General features: G+C 44.5%; 1 protein-coding gene across 5 annotated transcripts in view; it reads right to left on the bottom strand.

Annotated features, from left to right (window-relative positions):
• Nucleotides 1–13,937, bottom strand: part of LOC120715044 (slit homolog 1 protein-like) — an 82,331-nt gene that overhangs the window by 2,465 nt on the left and 65,929 nt on the right. For 3 of the 5 annotated variants that reach the window (XM_040001781.1, XM_040001782.1, XM_040001785.1), the window contains 21 exons: nucleotides 12,972–13,116; nucleotides 12,744–12,818; nucleotides 12,499–12,642; nucleotides 12,271–12,414; nucleotides 12,019–12,185; nucleotides 11,191–11,323; nucleotides 9,567–9,635; nucleotides 8,884–8,955; nucleotides 8,707–8,778; nucleotides 5,156–5,227; nucleotides 3,692–3,855; nucleotides 3,474–3,598; nucleotides 3,273–3,370; nucleotides 3,053–3,192; nucleotides 2,819–2,912; nucleotides 2,597–2,734; nucleotides 2,266–2,494; nucleotides 2,034–2,164; nucleotides 1,739–1,932; nucleotides 362–650; nucleotides 64–275 (listed from right to left, as the gene is read on the bottom strand). In XM_040001781.1, coding sequence (XP_039857715.1) covers nucleotides 64–275; nucleotides 362–650; nucleotides 1,739–1,932; nucleotides 2,034–2,164; nucleotides 2,266–2,494; nucleotides 2,597–2,734; nucleotides 2,819–2,912; nucleotides 3,053–3,192; nucleotides 3,273–3,370; nucleotides 3,474–3,598; nucleotides 3,692–3,855; nucleotides 5,156–5,227; nucleotides 8,707–8,778; nucleotides 8,884–8,955; nucleotides 9,567–9,635; nucleotides 11,191–11,323; nucleotides 12,019–12,185; nucleotides 12,271–12,414; nucleotides 12,499–12,642; nucleotides 12,744–12,818; nucleotides 12,972–13,116 — 2,907 coding nt within the window. The remainder of the gene's footprint in view (nucleotides 1–63; nucleotides 276–361; nucleotides 651–1,738; nucleotides 1,933–2,033; nucleotides 2,165–2,265; nucleotides 2,495–2,596; nucleotides 2,735–2,818; nucleotides 2,913–3,052; nucleotides 3,193–3,272; nucleotides 3,371–3,473; nucleotides 3,599–3,691; nucleotides 3,856–5,155; nucleotides 5,228–8,706; nucleotides 8,779–8,883; nucleotides 8,956–9,566; nucleotides 9,636–11,190; nucleotides 11,324–12,018; nucleotides 12,186–12,270; nucleotides 12,415–12,498; nucleotides 12,643–12,743; nucleotides 12,819–12,971; nucleotides 13,117–13,937) is intronic. The other 2 variants (XM_040001783.1, XM_040001784.1) reach the window with 1 other exon arrangement.

Raw genomic sequence — 13,937 nt, 5'->3', positions numbered from 1 at the left:
ATATGACTTGTTTTAAAGTCTTGTTTTTCTTTATCACTACAGACTAACATGCACAAAACCCACCTGCATCACAAAGTTCTCCGGTATAGCCACTTTCACAGTGACAGTATGCATCTCCTGTGTCTGAGATCTGGCAGCGACCATGTTTGCAGGACAGGTGACGGCAGGGGTTAAACAGCTCCCCTTGTTGGTTACACAGGGCTCCGCGGTAACCCTCTGCACACTCACAGCGGTATGACTGAGAATCCAGAGGGATGCATTTTCCATGGACACACCTATTTAAGAGGCAATAAACTCAATAAATATAAATATAAAGTTTAAAAACTTGATCCACACTAAGCTATTCCATTTGCTGACATACTTGCTGCCCTGGCAGGGGTTGCTAGCAGGCTGGTCACAGTGCGCCCCGCTCCAGCCTGGCTGGCAGTGGCAAACGGGTCCTTGGACCCCATCAGGTTGGCATATGCCATGTACGCAGTAGATCTTCTTGCAGGGCTCGCAGCCCGGTACCACGCCAGGCTTCATCTGGGTCTTGGTGAAGTCCTGAAGCTCGTTGTTTATGTACAGGTTCTGGATACAGCCATGGAAACTGGAGCTATTCTGGATCTGCCAGAGACGGAAAGTGCCCGAGTGCACGTCCACCGGCATGCCTGGAGGAAGGAACGAGAGAAAGGATGGTTATATACAAGGACGTGCATACTGAGTCACACGCACAGACAGCTAACACAGGGCTGGTATGAGTGTAATGGAGACTGATATTTTCAAGCATGTGTGTCCCAGCAGTATGTAAACCACTTCTCAGATTAGTATATACAACTGTTTTTTGTTGGAGTTTTTTTTAACTAATTTTGATTTTTTTACATTTGCACTATAAGACACATCATCCTTGAAATGGGGGACAACAAAAGGGAGAGAGGTATGGAAAAAAATGTCTCCTGTAGTTTGTATGAATGAAGAACAGCACTTCACAGCACATCACAGCAGGAAAAACAAACAGCACCAAGTCTGAGCCACTCCTGATCCGATATCAACCCACAAATGGGGGCTGAAATGCAACAAATCTAAGGTGTAACTTTAAAGGTTTAATTTTTCAGTTTCAAAGTCTGATTCTATCAAGAGTGGCTAAATTACATGTAAATTATACAAATGAACACCATGTGCACCATGGGGAAAAAATGCATGCAAATACAAAACTAATCTGAAGTCGAGACTGTGTGTGGTAGTTTGATTATGATTCTAACACTAGATGGCGTAGTTCACACACTATAAAAAAGTGCTTGAAGGACGAAGTCTATAGAGAGATGCATTGTGTGTTTACTCTAAATTATGATCTATTATTTTTGAGAATGACGTTCCTTCAGCTGTGTGGTGGTTAACACATTTGCAAGGGAAAGGTTGCGGGTTGTACTTCAGCCTGAAGGGCATCTGGTGTAAGCCTCTGTTAAATCAAAGATGCAGTGCTACCTGGTTCAGAAGAAGCTGAACGTAGCTTTACTTTTGAGAATTATATTCTATGAGCTTCCTGTTCATGATTTAAAAAAATGTGTGTGTGTGTGTGTTAGTATTCAGGAGGTTTATCTGTATTTTTCTAGCAAACACAGTCATGACTAAAGGTGGGATGGAGTGGCTAGAGGATAGGGCTGAAGGGTTGAATGGCTGAGGGAAAGGAGTGATTCGGGTGGTGACAAAGCGAAGGGGGAGGGGTGGTGATTGACAGTAGTGTAGTAGTTAAGAGTGCCTGCAGAGGAGGGAGGTGTGTTCTGGAGAGGGCCCCTACCCCCCACGTATAGTGGAGCCTCCCCGTTGATGGGCCGCACTGCCCCAAAGCTGTCCATTGTGGTAGGGAGACCCCCGTCAATGGACAGGTTCACCATCTGGTCAAAGGTCACCAGTTCCACTGTGTGGAACTGACCATCGTTGATAGTCTCAGTACTGGGAAAGGAAAACACAGATTGAAGATATACAGTACAGTCACTAAAGTGAACACAAAATGCTACGTGCTCATCAGGACTGAGCGAGCAGTGGCACCTTACCTGTATATGGCATGTCCTGGCTGACTGCCGGGGTCATAGCTAACCTTGACATGACCTTGATAGAGCTCCACCGCCATATGATCATTGTCTCCATTGTACAGCAGGATACCATTGTCCTCTGCTGTTGATACCTACAGAGAGATCATTTTTGCATTGGGTGTTTGAGTTATTCAGGCTTTAGCACAGAAAGGCAGTGGCAGCACACTGAAATGGTAGAAATGACTGCACATACTTGTAGTGTGATGTTAGCTTGAGGCCAGTTCTTAAGGTCAGAGAGCAAGAGGTAGGAGTCTCTGTCGATGAAGTTGACGCTGACCAGCTTCTCACAGCGTGGCCCTCCGAACTCAGGAGGACACTGGCAGAGGGCGCGCCCACCTCGCTCCACACATGGGGCGTTGTTCTGGCAGTCGGCCCGCTCGCACAGTGACAGTAGAGATGGGGGAACCTCGCATAACTGACCGCTAAAGGAAGACAGACAGTGAGGGGATTTTTAGGAGTGTGATCTGATTAAAGCAGAAGAAACTAAGAAGCCAAAAATAATGGCACACTTGTCCTCTCCTCACCTATATCCTTCAGGACAGATGCACGAATATCCATTTAGCTCGTCCACACACTGAGCTCCATTCTGACAGCGATGCTCCTCGCAGTCATTATAATCTACACTGCAGTCATCACCAACATAACCAGGAGAACACACACACCTACAATGCAAAAATATAAATCGTCTATTTCCCAACATACAGCTCAGAATTGATTGATCTGGTGCTTCTGGGAGTAAAACATACTTGGGTCCAGAGGATGTGATGAGGCAGGTAGACTCGTGTTGGCAGGGGCTCCGACCGGGGGCACACACATCTTCCATTTCTTCACACATTTCACCTGCAAAAAGGCAAAAGTTTTAGAGAAGGTGGTTAACGCAGAGCATAATCATATTTTTCATAGCATAAAACCTTCTTTTTAACTGATATTTTGTTACTGTGCAGCTGTTTCTTGATCTTAACTATGTTGCATCTACTAACCTGTGTAGTAGGGGGGACAAAAACAGGTGTAGTTGTTGACACCGTCGATGCAGGTTGCTCCGTTCTCGCAGTCGTTGTCATCGCAGTCATCGATATTGGTTTCGCAAGTCGGGCCCTCGAAGCCCAGTGAACATGTGCAACTGTAAAAGCAAACAAATCCATCTCATCAAGTTCTGTCTTTGATTAAGATTTCATTCCTTACCTTCACTGATTTCCTCACCTGTACTGTCCCTCTTGATTTGCATCCATTCGGCAGGTTCCTCCATTGGCACATGGGCTGCTCACACAGGCGTTCAGAACCGTCTCGCAGTTCTTTCCCTGAAACAGAGGCCAGACTAAGGGATCTGCCAAAAATGATGCTACTCACGTCGGTAACCTCTTAACTGGTCTTCACAGGTAGGTGGTAGCACTGTGTAGTTACCTTGAATCCCGGAGGACAGTTGCACCTGTAGATCTCCACCAGGTCGCTGTGGCAAATGCCATGGTTCTGGCACGGACTCGACAGACAAGGGTTACACTTGGCCAACACTGCCGTGTCCACATCACCTAGAGGAAATGCCAAAGCTTATATTTCATTTTTTTTACAGGTACAAGTGACCAATCTAAGATGAAATTCCTGCGCTGAACACAATAACTCACCTGAACATTCAAATTTCTTTGCAGGTGTAGTCAGCAGAAGTTTGCCCTCCATGCCCTGAGGACCAGCACAGCGGGCGATGCCGGGCTCTTTGTATCCAGTCTTGACCCAGTCCGACAGCCAGCGCAGGTGACAGTCACAGTACAGCGGGTTGGCACCGATTGCCCTGAAAATTCAGAGATCAGTCATTAGTAATCAGTGATTTAGGCTCTTTCAGTATAAGTCTACCCACTGTAGTGCACTCTGTCACCAGCAGGTGTCTCTACATTCTCATATAAAGTAACACTCACTTAAAAATCAACTTGATGTCCTAGACAAAAAAATCAGAGCCTCCCTAAGAATAAAACAGCTCTAAAGTTTAACGCTCAATGCCACTTTGGGCCATGCATTATCAGGAGGAAGGCTGTTCAATTACAGGCAAAGGTGTGAACAGAAGGCACTCTTAACTGCTTCTGTCATGGTGGTCAGGAATCAATGGCGCTCTGTCCTCCCGCTGGATGCACAAACACTCCTGAATCGATGCTGTTCCATTACTGCGGAACACAGGCTCATCTTTCAGGCCGAGCCAATAGCTGACACCTGACATCTGCTTACATGAAAGCCACTTGACTGTGACTGTGGATCAATGGCTCCCCTCCATCCCTCACTTCGCCCCATTTTCATGAAGCCTCGACTCTTGCTCTGCTCTCCACGAAATGTCTTTGTTTAGTTCTCCCTATGCTTCCTTCTGCCAGAGCTCCAGTGTCAAAACTGGAGGACACCTACAGATTAACAGATCTATCTGTCGTCATCATCTTTTTTTGGCAGCTCACTTGGGGGTCGCCGCATTTGATGCATCTCACCCTATATCTAGCATCTCACCCTGTCCTCCTCCTCTGTCACATGACCCGTCTGCATGTCCCACTTCACTACATCCTACCTCCTCCGTGGTCTTCCCCTCCTGCCTGGTAGCTCCATATTCACGATAAGTCTATCTATCTAATAGGCAGATATGTCTACTGATCAGCAACTGTCACGAAATGATGTGACAATTTATGCTGGATGGCAAAAGGCATGCACAGCCAGACGCCCAACTCACACAAAATTGCAGACAAATAAATAAACACTGAAGTCCACAGACCATGAAAGATATGTGTGTGCAAGTCAGTGAATGTTTGTGCTTCAAAGATGTCACACAGGGAGATGAGAGAGCAGAGGGGTCTGTGTGTTGCTTGAACCGCAGGACTGCGGCTGATTAAGGGAGGGCTCGTCTCATGCAGAGCCGACCAAAGAGGACAACAGACAGCCCGCTGTGAGCCACACTCTGGCTGTGTGTGCAGACGGCTCCTGTACCTGACAGTGCCTCTGTGTGTGTGTGTGTGTGTGTATGCATTTTTGTGTGCAGCTACATGTATGTACACTTAACATGGTAAATGCAGATGGTAATGGTTCTGGAAAGGGCCATACAGTTGTGTGTTACTACTTACAAATGGGAAAGTGAGGACACGTCATTAAAGATGCCATCGGGAAGCTCTGAGATTTCATTGCCATGAAGAGACCTTAAGGGTGAAGGGGAAGGAGAGGACAAAAAGAGAAAATACATGAAGACATCTGAGCACAGAAAGAAAATCATACTATTAGAACAAAGTTCAAAAGAAGATTTACTGATTGGTCAACTGCCAGAAAATCAACTCGTTTTTGATTTGTTAAAACACACTAGTATCATTTTTTAAAAAAGACAAGTATTTGAATGAACTGTCCCATTTCAGTATTTATAACAGTGCTCCTGTGTCCAAATGGTGAAGCTATATTTTTTTCAAAGTAAACCAAAGAGTCAGTATATTAATTGTCAGTGCTGGGTTGATTGCTTTCCAACAAACCGAAACCAGAAATATCAGGAACAATGGCGCAATGTTGTCTTGGCATTCTAAATGAGCGGGAGGTGGTTTGTGTTTCTGGTAGAGCCATGTGCAGCTGGCAAAGATACGAGGCTCTGTACGTCTGGAAAAGGCTGGTGTCAAGTTTCTATGCGCGTCTGGCTGGCAGGGCCAACAGGGGTATAGAGTTGGGGGGTTAAAGAGAGCTGTACCACATGCAGGACAGTGTAAGTGTGTGTGCAGACAACGAGGAACAATTATGTGCTTGTATATTTGGGCACATGCATTAATATTAATCCTGGTGTGTTTTTGCATTATTTTGAATCTACTGTTATTTTCCTTGTTCTCAGACTGCTACTGCTACCAAGGTTGACAAGCCTACATGGCTTAATGGCTACATGATTGATGGTCATTGTAATCCGTCAGGTCATTACCACCTCTAAACCTCAGCTGACCGCAAGCTAATGTTACCACAGCTCAGTCCACAATAACAGTACATGACACATCTGCTCTCTATGCCTGGATGAAGAGAACTGATGTATAAACAGACTCTGAAAGTAAACTGCCTTCTTTGTTGGACTTGTCAATCACGGTGAAACTGCGGAAGAGTCAGAGGAAAGGATGCGGAGAGGGAAGTTGGTCAGTGTAAGAATACTAAATACTAGAGGAAAAATATACAGTGCAACCTGCCTGAGACAACACGCTAATTGGCCTGTGTGCCATGGAGAATGCTTATTAGTGTAGAGCGCGTAGGTGGGTTGTGGTAGTCGGAGGATACCGAGGGCGTAAAGCCAGCAGCAGTGTGCCAGTCAGGGAAAGATCTCATGGGAAAAAAGGAGCCATGGAGTCTCCAGGAAGAAACTTGATCTGCGCTCCTGCTAACATTCTCTCTTTTTGACTTTTCTTTGCTACGGCTGTATATCATTCTGTCAATTCACGTTGCTTATGCCAACTTATCTGCAGCCCGATTCCCAGAATGAAACTGATTGACAATTCGATGGCTTATGTCTACACAGAGTGTGGGAAGTCTGGTTCTGTGAGCCACATGTCTGTTTTGTTTTTGTTGAAAGCTTTACATTCATTGTTTTTTTTCCTTCTCTTTTCTTTCATATCACATTAATTTCTTACAGGTTGCTACTCAAACCCCTGCGGGCCACACCCTGGCGCTGTCTCAGCTCACTCACCTCACACCTAATACTCAGCAGGCCAATTAGAAGCGTATTAATCTGCAGCTTAAACCACAACCACCATACAAACACACACACACACGTGCGTGCACACTCACACAGTGCCGCTTGCAATCACACCACATCCATGCCAGCCTCAGACCCCTGGTTTGTTTGAAGAAGTGAGCGTTAATGATTCTTCTCCTCTTTTACTGCTGTGTAAAGCCAAAGGTGCAGCTTTATAAAGGCTCTGGCACCTCGGCGTGCGCGACTGCACATGAGCGCGGCGCTTTTGGCATCTCATTGTGGTTTCCATGAAGCTTCCAACTTTGAACTCTGAACTTTTTGTGGAGTCTGAAAGTTTAAACTATTAAACTGAGCTCATTGTCGCTCGAGATTTGCTGCACCCCCCACTGTATTTCTAAGCAAAGAAAGAAATGCCACAGCTCCAATTGACATTTAATGGGAGGCTTATGATTGATCACACGGGCAGTAAAGACATCAAAGTTTTCTGCTTCACTTGGACTCCCGTCTGAGTAAGACAATAAGGTAGCCCAGACAGTCTGTGTGTATATATGTGTGTTATTGTATATAGTTCTGAGCCTGTGTGGTGTGTGTGTACGTGTTGGTGGCACTGAGGGAGGGCCTCACATGGCGTCTAGCATACTTGTTCAGGGGAATTTCAGAAGTAAAGGTGGCGTGAGTGAGTAACAGCAGAAATAACGGACACACAGCTTCATTAGAGATCAAAGCTCTACGCCTGGCGTAGCGACGGCGGCATCAGCTAATGATGGCCGAGCTTCACTCTCATTCTACACTAAAAGGGCTCTTACGCTTTGTGTCTCGTAATGATCGGGGGCTTTAGTCGAATCCCACCGTAAAAAGAGGCTTTGTTGAAGCTTTGTTGTCACTAATAAAAAGTGTGCCTGCTATGAGCACACATGGAAGGCTGATAACTGCACTCCCACACACATACTAACAGGCACCAAGCCAGTAGATGACAAACATTTAGACTATGCATATACGGGCATCACACAGACACACACACGCAGACACACAAATAGGCATTGGCGTGCGCGCATAATCTCATAAGGAGTGCTGCTGGGCCTGGTCTCAGTTTCTCCCTTTGCAAAAGTAAACTGTACATTCGAGTTAAAGCTTGAGGCTTCGAGCTGCTGTGCGCTTCCAAAGACTGGTTTCATTTCGTCATCTATCTGTCGAATGCATTTACGATCTACATCTCAGTTATTTAGCAGACCGATTCATCCGCAGGGAGCCCATGGTCACTGAGAGTGCACAATCAAAGACTTCATAACTTCATAAAAGCCCAGAGGCAAAGTCAAAACCATTACAGCTAGCGGGGCAAACATTCTCCGGCAATCAGAGTCAGGGTGATTTTGTACAGTGGGATGTGGGAGCATGTGTTTGGCCCTGATGGTGCAGCAGTGATGAGCTCGGGGCACTTGGAGGTGAACAAGCAGACTGGGCAGAAGTCTGAAGAGGAGGTGGTTAGGAGTGGGAGCTGGAATAACACTGCTATTTCCCCCCACAGCTGCCATCTAAACAGAGAAAATAGGTCGGAGTTTATGTGTGTGTCTGTGTGTGTCTGTGTGTGTATTCATAAGCTGTCATAACTGTTTAGACTGTGTTTCATTCCTCTGGAGTCAATCAAACATTCTCAGCATCTGCTTGCACCATCTCTGTAGTCAGTGCAGGCTGCAAAAATATCCTCCTTAATAACTCATTTAGCCTGAAAGTAAGTCCTGTCTTGTTTTAGAACACTTCTGTCAAAATGACTTCAAATGTTCTCAGTGAGCAGAATGAACACTGTCCTGAAATGATGTGACACCAAAGAAACATTTGATTTTTCATGAGGAAAAAAGTGAAACACTCTCATAGCACAGGCAGTATACATTCTGTATTTGAAAAAAAAGCACATATATAACACAAATAGTACCTGCATGCAATTCATCTGAAATATGAAAATGAACTCACAGCAGTCGAAGTGAGTGCAGTCCACTGAAAGCCATTTTGGGGATACAGCGCAGCGAGTTATAGCTCAGAATTCTGCAAAGTAAGATCGTCACAAGTGTCACATTTAGGTAGAATTAAAACAAAACTTTTCTAGCTGCAGATAAATTAAAATGACAGTCAAGGCTGGTTAAGACTTACAGAGTGGTAAGCTGACTCATGTTAGCGAAGGATGAGTTGGTCAGAGAGTTTATCTTGTTGTTGCTCAGGTCTCTGAAACGTAAAAAAGGAAACCATTCACTGTACTGATGAACACTAGGGGTGTCAAACATAAGGTCCGGAGGCCAGAATTGGCCCGGCAAAGACTCCAATCTGGCCCACTGGATGACTTAGGAACAAGAATTTTGGCATGAATTTTGGACTGTAAGAACCGATAAAGACCTCCCCCCCACCTTTTTATACTACACCAAAGTAATTAAACAATAGATAATCAATTAAATGACAGTAAAGGTCTTTCTTTCTGTGAAAAAAGACATAATAAACGGGATATTTTCTGTGAATTAACAAGAACTTTCTGTTTTATAATTACACAACAGTCTAGGCAATGAGCTACCAGATCTTTTGCTGTAATTTTATAAAGCTGTTTCTTAGACTTTAGGCTCAAAGAGTCATTCTTAAGCAACATTTCTTTGTGTTGTAGAAAAACTGACATACTTGAAATTGCACTTCTTTTTATTGCATTAATATATCTCAGGGATTAAATGTGCAGGTAAACACAAAGGCTTAACATCAAAGTGAGCTGTATGTGGCCCACGGTGTAATACAAGTTTGACATCCTGGATATAGACCTTGTAATTGAAGATGTACACAGACAAAAAACTTACACCAGCTGTAGGTATTTGAAGGCAGACAGTTCCTTTGGAACAACACTGAACTGGTTTCCATCTAGATACCTGGACAGACAGACACAAATAGGTTTGTAATGAACCAGCAGGTGCTATCATTGAAAGATAGAACAGCAACAGCAGACTGAAAATATTTACCAGCACTATTTCTTAATGTATTTTCAATCTAAGATTCAACTGATCCACTCATGGCTCTGGTAACCAGTTGGCTACTGTGCTGCCCTAGCTTCTGGAGGTGAATTTTATGGAGGATCCACAGTAACCAGAATATTGGGATAGTGAAAAAATGAATAAAAGAGAAATCATTATCAGTAGCTGATGATTACTGTGCAATCCCTGTTTTACTCTTCTACACACTATTTAACTGCATCACAGCCTGCTCAAACAGGATTGTTAAAAAAAGTTAGAACTTCAATCAGTCTACAAATGAAAACCAGAAAGCTTCTGGTGTCAGATTCTGCATATTCATGTACGGATATCTGCTTACAAGGTTTTAAAACAATGTTGCTTGTCAAGACTAGAAGTCAAGCATAGCAAGCATTCCACAGACATGCTGTTTAAGTAGTCCCATTTCACACAGATACTGGGCTAAGAATCACTTCTACTGTGAAAGAGTGACTAAGAAAAGAAGACAAATGTGTTACTTTCAGTGAATTTGCTTTTTTCTGATTTTCCAGTTTAACAACAATTCCTAAATGTGACCCGGCACTTTTAAAGTGATGTACAAACCCTTGTGTTTATGTGGGCTATGCAAGTGAGTGATGTATACAAGGCACACAACCACCCTCCTGATTACCAACACAAAGTCCTACTAGTGGTGTGTCACTTTGATAAATGGCTGATTTAGGGCCTGGTCCTTCTGAGCAGAGCTGCAGGCTCCTGCTATTGTTCTTGACTGTACACAGGGTGGGAAGCACAGGGTGCGTGGGTGCGGGGAGGTGGGTAGTTAGGAGGCCTTTGGGTTCAGTGGTAATGATAGGTAATGACGGTGCTGAGGACACTTGGGATAATGATGGAGTAGCAAACTCTCCAGATGACAAGATGAAAGCCCAGAACAGAGGGGTACACCTGGTCACACCTGCTGGGACAATGACAGGCCTTAAGGCTCGCACAGCGTGTGTGTGTGTGTGTGTGTGCCTGAGTTGGTCTGAACCACTTTAAGCATTATTGGAAAGTTCCAGACCTATTCCATTTCCTCCCCTTTCCATTGAAAACTGCTCATTAAAATGTCCTGTTGCTCCCCTATGCTCCTGTGGACAGGCTTTTGGCCCTCACACAAATATTCACACACACACAAACACACACACTAATCCTTGGCTCTGAGTGTGAGAGTGACATCAGTGCTAGCCCTGAAGGCTGTGAGGAACATAGAAGAAGAATGTCTGAGAGAATAACTACAGGGTTTATTGACTCCTTTCCTATTCCCTAAGTGACGCGATGTGTTTTCTTTGCCCCTGCTGTTAACACTTATCTTTTTTAGAGGCTCATAAAGTCCACTTTACGTTTTTTTTAATGATCTTCCTTGCTTTTAAGGAAAGATGAGGCGAAAATAATACCTGATAAATATAAATGCAATTGGAGCAATTAATTCCAAAGAACTCACAGTTCCGTCACATTCCTGGGGATGCCTTTGGGCAGTGTGTGAAGGTGCTTGTTACTGCAGCGCACCACGGTCTCCAAGCATGTACATTCACTGGGACACTGGGGCCGAGGCACACAGCTTGTCTCCTCTTGGCCTGGGATAAAAGAAGAGAGATATGAGAGAGGAAGACAAAGAAAACATGACCATGAGGGCAGACGTAAATGGAAACAAGCCAAAAAAATAGCTGTTTTTTCTGACCAAAAAACCCCCAAACTTTAGATAGAGTAAAAATAGAAAGCAAACCGAAAGACAGCACAGCATCACAATAAATTAAACCTGACAAGGCATTGAGAAAATAAAGAAGGAAGAAGTAAAGGATGTGAAAAGCACAAAAACAAAAATTAAAGGACAGAAAGAGAAAGGAGACTCGCTAATGTAGTATTGACCAGCAAAGGCAAAGAATGAAAGCTGCCTAAAGCCTGAAGACAGGTCTAACAATCATTCAGGTGCAAACAGGGTGACTGATCAATAAGGCAAACAGCTCAATAGCTCCACTCAGCATTTCATTGATCAGCAGCTTAGGAACTGCTGAGTATCAATCTATTCAGTAAACAAAAGACTCACACAGCAGTGGCCATTATTTGAGATTATCTCAGAAACTTTAAACAGCTCGTCTTTATAACATACTATGGGTTAAAATCTTCATCAGTCACACCCAGGTTAGTTTCAAACACAGAGAAGGATTAACATATCCTATTTAAGATGCTTTTCTCTTTTCAAGGAGGGAAAAGACTCCACTTACACGGGAGCTGTGGTATAACGTGAAGTAAAGCACTCAAAGCAGCCTACCTTCCTCACAGCGGAAGTCAGGCAGAGCCACATCCTGGAGCGGGATCTCCTTCAGGAAGGCAGGACGCTGGCAGCGAGGGTTACCTGTTACAATCTTCCTGCTCCTCAGCCAATCACCTAGCCAGGCCAGCCGACAGTCACAGTTGAAAGAGTTGGCCAGTAAGTTACTGGGAGAGAGTGAGAATAAAACAGACTGTGAGAGCAATAAAACCTAAAATTAAAGCTAGGCGTGTGAGTGTGGCAGGATCTTACAGAGTGGACAGAGTCTGGAGGGTGTCGAAGGCTCCGGGTGTGATTGTGGTCAGCTGGTTGTCATACAGAGACAACAGACGGACGTTGTGAAGCCCTGTGAAGCTGTCATTGTGGATACAGCTGATCTTGTTGTTTCTCAACATCCTGATGACAAAAGAAATACACATTAATAAAAAAAAAACATCAGAAACTTTTCCAAATATGGACAAGTATGGGGTTGTGACTCACAACATTCGCAGTCCCTCAAGGCCACGGAACATCCCACTTCGAACCGAGTCCATCTGATTGGCTGTGAGGTGAAGCTCATTGACAGAGGACGCGCCTTCAAATGCCCCATCCTCAATCTCTGTGATCTTGTTGTTGCTGAGGTTACTGTGTGTTTGTGGGGGGAGAAAGAAAGCATGTCGGAGAATTAAAAGCAGCACTTACTCTTTAGAGAGTGACTGCTGAAAGGTAAGAGGATTTCTACTTACATTTTCTTCAGCTGGGAAAGGTTCTTAAAAGCTCCAGTTGCTTCTAGAGTTGTAATCTCATTGTTGTTAAGGCGGCTAGTGGGAATAAGATTGAAAGGTTTAATCATTCAGACGGAAAAATCCATTCAAATTCTCTTTAGATATTCACTGTGAGTTTTAAAATTTGATTCGTCTACAACTTCAGCGCACAACAGATTCTTCAAATACTTTTTTTTCTTGTTTGCTTACAGTTCGGTGGTGGATGCGGGTATGTGCTCGGGGATTTTGGTGAGCTTAAGGTTGGAGCAGTCCACAACATTCGACTCACAGCGGCACTTGGGAGGACAGACTGGATCACTGTTACATGCATTGTTCAGATGGCTGTCCTCTGTGCCTGAACAGGAGAAAAGATAGATATTGTTACGGCACAACATATAACACGAGTCATTCTTCCAAACCAGCACAAGTGCCTTCAATCCCATGATGTTCGCAGTCACGCATGCGCCCCCTCAGCAGCTGTGTGTCAGCAGTTTGTCCTGTTGTGACCGAAGAGGAGACTTCCCTACTTTAGGGTACCTTAGGTGCCCTATAGAGCATCCTGCAACCCTCCTACCATTGATAGGAGAAGATGAATGGGTGAGTTACTTTAGAGAGAGGTGATGGAGCATTGGGGTGAAAAGAGAGAGGATTTGGACAGCCAGCTTGAAGCAGACCACCCAAGGGACAGAGGATGAAGGAAGAAAGGAGGATGAGAGAGGCACAGGAAATGACAGGTGGATTTGAAGGAAAGGAGAGAGAGGAAACAGATGCAAAAGGAGGAAAAGAAGAAAGACGAAAGAGAAATGAAAGGTGAGGGGCGGACGTGCAGAGAGACGCCTGTCCTGATAGAGCGAGAATGAGGCAGCGAGGGGAATGTGGGACGTTTTCCTGCACCTCCTCTGTCTATGAATAGATGTTACGTGCCAAAAAGTGTGCTTCAAGTTACATCATGGCTGCTCAATAATGAAAAAGCACTGGGAGCTACTTAGAACAGTGTGTGTTTGTCTGTGAGTGTCTATTGTGCCCCGGTGTGTGTGTATGTATGCATTTATATGTGCATTTAGAGCGTATGTGTGTATATGTTCCATTTAGAGGGAAAAAGCCGGAATTTGTTTTAGAGCTTTGTTTTGTGTCCCATTCCCCGTTTGCATGCTCACATCAGTGCACCATTCTGCC

The sequence above is a fragment of the Simochromis diagramma genome, unplaced genomic scaffold (assembly GCF_900408965.1).
Source record: "Simochromis diagramma unplaced genomic scaffold, fSimDia1.1 OVJJ01000421.1, whole genome shotgun sequence".
In the NCBI taxonomy this organism is placed as follows: domain Eukaryota; kingdom Metazoa; phylum Chordata; class Actinopteri; order Cichliformes; family Cichlidae; genus Simochromis; species Simochromis diagramma.
This window is presented reverse-complemented; position numbering and strand designations above follow the sequence as displayed.